Raw genomic sequence first — 9,643 nt, 5'->3', positions numbered from 1 at the left:
AGTACAATTTATTTACAGATCGTATATACAATCGTGGTAAACATAAGTGTTAAGGAATAGCTTTTAATGCTTCTTATTGTGCGGATAATATTATTACTTCATTATATAATCAAGCGGCGCGAGCGAGGCAGATATTTCCGGAATTCTTATACTCTATAGAATAGATGAACTTGAAATGTTTTCATAATCATGGCGATTTTACCGACAGCAACTTTAATAAGACAACTGTGGAGAACAGAGAGACTCGATTAGCGCTCAGGCTTTAGTGAATGTTCACCAGACGGAGACACCTTTATATGCATCGATAATATTTCAAAGCTAATTGCCACCTGACAGCTTTTAATAAGAGACAGTCAGACAGAATTTTGCATTTTTTGCCACCCTATTGATATATTTGTTAAATGTTCAGCGCTGAAAAAAAAGAGCCGATTTCTCCAGATTTTATCCAGATGTTACACAAATATTATTTATAATGGGAAATAAATGTTTAATTAAATTGTATCTCTAGATCTCTTAAATCTGCTGACGAACTTTCACTTTTAGCGAACATCTAACGCGTGGACGAATGGAGTTTTCTTAATAGCCAATTGACTTATATTGGCCAAGAGTTAAAGACTGATTATAATCAAACAGAACAGAACTTGTATGGTTCGCGAAAGACAGAGTAATCGATCAAGAATGAAAGGTATATATTGATTGACGATGATAAAAATTCACATAAATCCTGGAAACTAGTTTTTATCTCATCGCTGTCTAATGCGATTTCCTTTTCCGATTTCCTATTTCATTATTTTTCTCTAAACTTCTCCAACTTACTATAATGTGTGTATTATGTAATGCAGTATTATAATAATCCACTATCGAAACAAGATGTAATACATGAAACAAATAGAATTTCTTTGTTTTGCACATTACTAGTTTAATTCGAAATATCAATGGTAATGTTAGCTTGCAAAACAATAGTTATATCTTTTGATTGATAAGATAATATAATTCAATATGTAATATGTATGTGTATATAAATATAAATTATACATATTTATATTGTAATTAATATTTGTAACTATGTGGAGTCTATTTGCGCGTAGATATATTCTTAAGCGTTTCTCTTTTCCCTTTTTCAAAAATTGTGAAAATTAGTGTAGTTTTACCAGAGATATAGACGGAAGGACACGTTGCAAACACGATATTGCGAATCTCGCAAATGGCTTGGCAGTACGATGCACACTGAACGTGCATTTGTGCAATGGAAAGTCCATTGGTCTTATAAGTTTCATTCTTTTGCCCCGTCATGTCGATTTTATCGCGCTCGATTGCACATGATCGAGTCATCGTTTTCTGCTATTTTAGTGATGGTTTCACAGTTTAATATTAGAAAAATTATTTCGCAAAAAATACAAAAAATTTTATCGTGCACAAATTATGATCACTGTTCTTCTAAAAATGTAAAAGAATAAATATGTACATTAATATAGTCTTCTTTTTTTTTTAAATATCGTATATATTATAAATTTTGCAATTATATTTTTTCAAATGTTGTAATACTGCATCTTTTTATGGACATTGTGATGCAAATAAAGTAACTGTGATATCTGCAAATTTTATGCCAACCTTTCTTTTCGGCCTTCTTTTTTCGAAGGCTGAAAAAAGTGAAAGGTTACCAGATGTAACCGATCATTCCTGTCATTGAAGAAATACTCAGAACTGATATTTTACTGACATCCGCTTATTTTTGTTGCGCACTATATTGTGAAATTTCGCAAATAATATATCCTATAATTATAATACTGTGTCATCGAATATATTGTCTTTTAACTTTCTTTCTTTTGTTTTGTTCCTCATTTAAAATTTCTATATCTGTCAAAATAACATAAATTAATTATTACACGTGAATTATTTATTATAAATATTTTTATAGATTATATAAATATTATTATATATTATTAATTATTATATTTCCACTTTTAACAAATAAGATATTTTTATTTTATTATTCCAACATTATTTGTTTGATTAGAAATCGAATTCATTTTAGACAATTTCGTTCCATGTAATCGAATCTTGTAAATTTAAAAAAGTCTGTTTTACAAGATAGACGAATATATTTATTATTTAATAAATTATAATATTATTATTAAAATATTATAATTAAAATAAAATTTTTCTTATAATTTTTATAATAACAATAATATTATTACAATAAAAATTATCTTGAATATGATCAAGTGCACGAATTAATTATTCAAAGAAAGTCGGGTAATAAAGTGTTCTTTAATTCAGATTTCTTTTTTTTCTACCTTGCATGCGCCCCTAGCTAGATCGACACCTTCCAATGGTGTCGTGAGAACTTAGACGTGAGAACTGTCATTAGCGGGTGTGAAGGCGTCCTTGCTTTGTGCTTTCCGAGAAACAGGATACTATCGCTCATTACTAGGACTTATTCTCTCATTGTTCACGGCTTCAGAACTTCAAGATCATGATCACGGTCACGGCGGAGATAAATTCACTCTACTGCCACAGTTTTTACTTTTTCGATACTATTCTGCCTCACGACGGATTATTTATTTTGCGAGACAAAATTCGGAAATACAGATTTTTCGTAAAAAAAAAAGAAAATACACATAATTAAAAAAATGGAATTTTTAAAAAAATTTGCCATCTATCAGACATTGTATTTCGAAAAGCGCGCATTTGTTCTATTACGTATAATAAAATTTCTAACGATGCAAACTAGCTAAATAATCGATCGTTACCGGACGTTGTGTTTAGTTCGACAACTTAACGAAGCCTAAGTATTGCGAAACAACGACGTATCGATGTATTCGATATATCGATGAGGTTGTTCCACCCGGAAGAAAGACGCTTAAACGACGAACTCGTTTCGAGTTTCCGCGCATCAACGACGGTTTAGATACTTAATCAAAGCCGTCGTCTCTACGTAACGTAATAATATCCGCCTCCGGCAAACAAATTTCGCCATTTATGATACGATTACAAAATTGGACGCTCTTTTACGAAAGTTCGCTCTCGCTCCTGTCATCACGTGCGTTTCGCCGCATTACATGCTCGTCCGCATATATGCGCATAATTACCTAAATGTCGGAGAGAGAAAGAAAGGAAGACCTCGTCGAAGAAAACGCAACGACGGAAGTGAGCGCGAGCCGCCCCCGATCCGATGCACTATGATTAGCGGGAGCCAATATCCTGCGATGGTGCATGAAAAAGAAGTGCACGCTTCCGCGACCAAGGAAAAAAAACAGACCTCTGATTAAGGCCCAGCCTATAAAGCGACTATTTTCCTATTCAATTGTCCAGTTCTTCATCCTCGTGTCCTTCCGTGCGGTGCATCTTGAAAAAAAAGTTGTCTTTGATAAAGAAGAAAATGAACAAACTTATTAATTAAATTGTTGATCTGATGTGTAAATTAGTGTTTAGTGAATAAAGTGTGAGATTTCGAAAAGTCACAAGTGCATTTATATTATTTAAAAAGTTATGAGAGATTTAATTTAACTACATAATATATTATTTTCAGATCGTTAAACACGTTCGGAGAATTAAATCGAGGAAATAAGTAGAAAATAAATGTAATCTTATTTTCTTTTCTCTTGAAAATCATGATATTACAATTTCTAATTATACTAAAACTATTCAAGCAAATTAATAATGTTTGATAAAAAAAATAAACAAAGTTCTTAATTAAACTGTTGATCTGACGTGTAAATTATTGTTGGTCAGTGAGTAAAGTGTGAGATCGAAATCACAAGCTATTATTTGAAAGGTGTTACGAGAGATTTAATTTAACTATATTATTTTCAGATCATTAAACACGTTCAAAGAATGTTGTCGAGGAAATAGGCAGAAATTTAAAAAATGTAATATTTTCTTCTCTTGAAAATCATGATATTACAATTGCCTGCTAATTATACCTAAAATTTAAAACTACTCGAGCAAAATAATAACATTCGGAGCAGAATATTTTCAAGATGCTTCTCATATTATCGAGGATACTATCCCGTTCGAACTGCATTCTAATTTTAATAATGTCCGATCTCGCGATTTCGGCGCCCTTCAAATCTCGAAAACGTTCACCCAGTGAAAATGAACAAGGTTTCTCGGCCTCTCCGAGGATTCTGGAGATTCAGCTACCGCTCAAGATCACTTCGAAGCAAGACTTAGTAGCCTGGTCCAAGTACGTGATGAATCTGGTGACATCTAAAATTAATTCCACGCCGACTAACCTGAGGAACTCGATGTCCGAGAAACGAGTCTCTCTGGCGGACAACTCAATTATCAAATCAAAAGAGATGATGAAGAAGGCGCCGTTCAGTGACAAACGACAAGGCCTCAATTATCCGGCGCGAAGACTCCAGGCACCCCATATGCAAAGAGGGGATGAACAAGTCATGGCTTATCCGTTGCCCGCAGGAGGAATGAAAACACCCTCATCCAGTCCGCAGGACCCTTTCAATTTCCCTTCTTCGGATATCAACGGACCGTCCGATCTCGCGAATTTCAACGCAAACTTCCACGCGAACTACGAAAATCTCTTTTCGCAAAGCGAGATCGACACCTTCGGGAATTTCGATATCTTGGGACAGCCGGCGTATCTTCCGATGCCCTTGAGAACCAGCGATATCACGATGTACCGGAACACTTCCGGCTTCAAGAATCCGGGGAAGCTTGAGGCTACGAAGAGTCCTTTGAATATTCTCAAGACCTTCGACAATGAGCTAGGACAAACGTTACCGATCGCTGATGAACTGACAGCGACGAATCTGTCACGTTTAGGTGAACCTCTGTTGACCTTCCCATTTCAAGCGGTGATAACGATCAACAGCCAGATTCCGGCAGCTACGACAGTCCTGAATATGCAGCCGAAGGATTATTTTGCGTTTCATCCTAGGGATTCCTTTCACGAGTTTTCGCAATTTGACCAGGATTTCGAAAAAAATTACACACTCACGAACGAATCCGGACAAGTCGACGTTATCTTCAATGATGTGGATACAGATACAAATAGAAAAAAATCGAACGAGAATGTAAAAAAGGAAGAAAAAGAAGAAGAAAAGGAGGAGGAAGAAGAGGAGGAGGAGCAAGATAGACAGAAGAAGAAGAATGAAAAAAAGACGAAAAACGCGAAGGTACAGAATTCGAAAAGACCACAATCGACCGTACTCGGCGATTTGTTGAGGATGTTGGGTATCCTGAGGAAATTGCCGAAGAATACCACCGAGATTAACGTCGCGACTCCTGTGCTCTCTATCTTGAAAGGTACGAACGCACAGAAGATACAGGTGACTTTCGACGAGGTGAGTAAGCAGCGTAATTTTCGAATGCATGTGATTTTCAAATAATTAATCTTTTTGATCATGATATAAAAAAATACCTCACACACTAAATATATATTTAATATTTATTATATTTAATATATATTTATATATATATAATATTTTTATATATTATATTTTATATATTATATATTATATATTATAAATATATATTTACTATTTAATATATACAAATATATATTTGAAAAAAGAAAAGACGAAATATGTCGCTATATTTAAAATAGCTTTTGATTCGAGGATTATGTCAAAGTTGCAACTGTCGTAATAATATTTGCGAAACTACGATACTATAAAAAATTAAGTGAGATCAATAGTTACGCTCGATAAGACGACAAGCGGATCTTAAATGTGAAAGTTTATGTATCAGCCCCTTACATTTGCATCCGCGTTTAGGGATTAAATCATTCTGCAACGCACGCATATTCCTGGAGCTAAATCGTTCGTTAGAGCTATTTTGTATTTTATTTTACACGTGTGGCTGAGTTAGCCATTACTGGGTCATCGTACAAAGGCATTCTTTTGGTCGGTAGAGATTAATAACGGCGATAATAAGAAAAAAGTGAAATTCGCGTAGTTTACAATTGGGGTTAACCACGATATTTGCAATCTGATGACTATTTTAGCGCATAAATATGTATGAAAGAACATCCCACGTGTCAGTAATCTTATTGCGCAAGCGAGGACCAGGTGCAGCAAAAATTCTTCTTTTAATCTATCATAAATATAGAAATAGTGACGAAATTCACGAATTTGCATTGATTACACATTCATAAAAATATGCAATAATATAAGAGAGATATAAAAATAAGATATAAAAATAACTTAATGAGAAGTAACTTTTTCACGCTTTTAAATCACAGCATAACTCGTTTTTACTTGCGTATCGCTCTTAGCGTACACTTATAAAAAAGTATTTAATGTGATAAATATTCGCTTGTTACAAAAATCGTATGAATTAAAATGCAATTATGCGCGTTTATTTCAGACGCCGCCTAATCAAGAAGGGAGCAATGAAACGAACACTCAACAAGCGCAGCAACTGAATGTATATAGTCTTTTCTTACACTTTTCTTTATTATAAAAAATGCTATATTCTATTAATTATTATTGTTAATATACACAATATACCCAACGCTGCTTCCAATGTATATTATTATTTCGCAGGACGATGATGACGAGGAAGAAGAAGAAGAGGGCGGATCTATACAAGCTATAATCGATTTACTACCGTTAGCTGCACCGCTTCTCGAAGACCTTAGTGATGTAAGATATATCATACATGCATACATACACACATACACAAACTTGTATCATTGAAATATTTTTGAATATTGCATATTTTTTATATTTAAGACTGCATTTTTATATTTAAAAATTGCAATTTGTGTGTGTAATGATTTGCACACATTACATTGCAACCACAATTTCAGAAATATACTTAATATGCGAGAATAATAATCTGTACTGTATTTTAGCCAAATTCCGAGACTGACATAAGGGAAGTGCTTCAAGCTGCGATTCCTCTTCTCGAGGAACTCTCTGATGTAAGATTAAAATGCCTCATGCATATTATTCTAAAAAATCATCTGTGTAAATATTTAGTTATATAAGAATATTTCTAGCCGAACGAGGAAGGTGGAATTGATATTCCTGGAGTTATCCTGCCACTCTCTCAAAGACTCAGCGAGGCAAGTTTGAATTGAACGACTTTATATAACTTAACTTAACTTTTGATAGGGCTGAACGCTAAATTCTCTTTACTCCAGGGCCCGGAAGGACAAGGTAGCGATTCTGGTGCCATTCTAGGACCTATCATTCAACTGATAGCGCCACTGATAGGGCCTCTTTCGGGGCCTCTGATCGGCCCGTTGAGTCGTAGCAGTAGTGGTGTAAGAATTTTATATATATATATATATATATTTCGTATAAAATTGTGCAGAACAAAAAGTCGCATGATTTTTTATGCAAATCCAAAGCTAGATATAAACGGATAGGATTAACTTTATTTTCAGCCCGATGGTAAACAGAATTCGGGATCTATTATTTCATCAGTGGCTGGCCCTTTAAGCGAGGTAATTAATAATTAAGCGAAACAATTGTGTATATGTATGTATAAACCTTTGCAACATTTTCCAATTGTAATTTTGCATTATAATTTATCTCTGTTCTTTTTTTAAATTTATTTTAGCCGAAGGGACCACATGCACAATCAGTATTCTCGAATCTTGTTGCCGGTATCACCGCTAAACTGAGTAAAGTATGCATCATAAAAAATTGGCATATCTTTTATATGATTATTTATTTATATATGATACATTTCTATATTCTTCTACATTCTATGTACACATATATATGTTAAATTTTTCCCTAAATTGTCTAGATCAATGTTCTGTGTTCACATTTTAGGAACTCGCCGCTTCAGCAGGTGATTCAGACGTGAAATCTCTAGTAAGTTCGCTCGTGTCAGGGGTGCTCGCTGGTACTAGCGCTGGTTCTAGTGCTGGTTCAGGTTCTAAAAAAGGAAGTTATGGAAGTTATGGAAATTATGGAAGTTATGGAAATCGAAAGGACGCATATTACGCGCCTACAACCTATGGCAGTTATGGCAATACTGACAGTTATCAACCTCAAGTAAGCATACAAAATTATTTTTTTAAGATTTTTAAATTTATATCAATTGATATTCACAAGCTTAATTCGCGCGTCTTACAATAATTACAATAAATACATCAGCAGATTATTTTTACCTTTTTCAAATCTATTTTTTATTGATTTTATTAAATTATTTAATAAATATAAAGAATTTAATAAAATCAGTAAAAATAAATTCAAACAGATATATTAAAAGAATTTTAAAATAATTTAATAAAAATCAATAGAAATAGAGATAAACATAATCTCTCTTTCAATCTATTTTTATGGATTTTATTAAATTCTTTAGAAATTATTTTGATTTGATTAAATCCTAAGAAATCAACAATAATATTTTTGCCCGAAATAATTTCACTAATCAACTTAGGCGCCCTCAAACGGAAACGACATGTTTAACGCGATCTTGAAGGAAGTCCTCGGCACCTTCTTGAAGCTGTCTGCCACGTCGTCGACCTCCAGCGCAAATCTGTCAGGAACATCGTCCAGTGGCAGCGCTGGTCTGTCAGCCAGTTCGTCGGAAGGCTCTTCCAAGGAGCCACCTAAGACTCCCGCATATGGTCCACCGGCAAATCCACCCTATGAAGCGCCCATGAGGCCTGCTTACGCTTCGCCTCCAGCGAACTCTCCTTACGAGATGTTCACGCGAAGGCGAGGCCGGCAGCAAATAAAGAAATTTTACTTCTAACTTGCAATTTCGGTGGAAAGGAGATTGTTCTCCACGATACTGTTGTATTTTTTTAACATTATACTTCGTGAAAGTGCTTCAAATTGTATTTTCCAGTCTCTCGGTTATTCAAATCTCTTGGCAGAAGCATTCGTTCCGCACAGATGCCACAACCTCCGGGAAGTCGGCGCGTGATTTCGCCGATAAATGCTGGTCATTTCGCAACGATGAACTCGTTGAAACAGGTCGACACATACAAGAGCTAATGTACAATAATCGCAGGATAATTGAACGGGGCAAGGACAGAAATCACGTCAAATCTCTTCGCGTTTTACCCCTCTTAAACTACCATTTCCGTATATAATTAGAGTAAAATGTAACGACCGAATTACCAGTTACCAGTTTTAATACTTGCTGTAATATTGCGGATTTCGTTTGATACATATAAATTTATATTTTTATTAATAATATTATATAATATATGTAAATAATAAAATTTATTTATAAAAAACGTTCTTCTGTCATATAACTAGAAATCATAATTATTTTCTATTTATTATTACTATTATTTGTTATTATTATTATTATTATTATTATTGTTGATGGTTATTATTAAAAGGTAAAAAGTCTGAAATGTAATCTGATTTTAACTAGAATATATTTTTCAATTAGAGAAAGCACCGAGATGTTTATGATCGAGCGAGAAGAAAACGATAAATAACTCTTTCACGCAGGAAAAATCTTCGCAATTTATTATATCCGGAGCATGCACGAGATACATAAAGGTATATAAAAATGCACTTAAGGAAACTTATTGCTTGCGTGCAGCAGTTGCTTACATTACTCGGCATCTCTTTTACCGCGTACCGTGTCCGATACGTATGCGTGAGAGTTTATACCCGGAAGTGATGTACATACAAAGGAGCATTTCGCTTTTATGAAGGCAGTCAATTGCGTATCTAGTATTCTTATGGCTTCT

The 9,643-nt window shown here is 34.2% G+C and overlaps 1 protein-coding gene across 1 annotated transcript; it reads left to right on the top strand.

Moving 5' to 3' along the window:
* Window positions 1–4,040: 4,040 nt before the first annotated feature.
* LOC145939306 (uncharacterized) lies at window positions 4,041–9,086 on the top strand. The gene is made up of 10 exons (XM_083043539.1): window positions 4,041–5,309; window positions 6,334–6,393; window positions 6,513–6,611; window positions 6,824–6,892; window positions 6,971–7,036; window positions 7,115–7,237; window positions 7,361–7,420; window positions 7,537–7,605; window positions 7,755–7,979; window positions 8,368–9,086. Exons 1-10 carry the CDS (start codon window positions 4,041–4,043, stop codon window positions 8,683–8,685), a joined length of 2,358 nt encoding a protein of 785 aa, XP_082899665.1. The 3' UTR covers window positions 8,686–9,086.
* The last annotated feature ends 557 nt before the right edge of the window (window positions 9,087–9,643 follow it).

The sequence above is a fragment of the Prenolepis imparis genome, unplaced genomic scaffold, assembly GCF_030444845.1.
Source record: "Prenolepis imparis isolate NDT839.2.m4 unplaced genomic scaffold, iyPreImpa1.0 SCAF_8, whole genome shotgun sequence".
Lineage (NCBI taxonomy): Eukaryota > Metazoa > Arthropoda > Insecta > Hymenoptera > Formicidae > Prenolepis > Prenolepis imparis.
The sequence above is the reverse complement of the archived record's forward strand: the minus strand, read 5'-3'. Positions and strand labels throughout refer to the sequence as shown.

Coding starts and splice junctions, on each gene's coding strand:
- LOC145939306 (XM_083043539.1), top strand. CDS start 4,041: ATGTCCGATCTCGCGATTTCGGCGCCCTTCAAATCTCGAAAACGTTCA. Junction 6,394..6,512: donor AACAAGCGCAGCAACTGAAT/GTATATAGTCTT, acceptor ATTATTTCGCAG/GACGATGATGACGAGGAAGA. Junction 7,037..7,114: donor TCTCTCAAAGACTCAGCGAG/GCAAGTTTGAAT, acceptor TCTTTACTCCAG/GGCCCGGAAGGACAAGGTAG.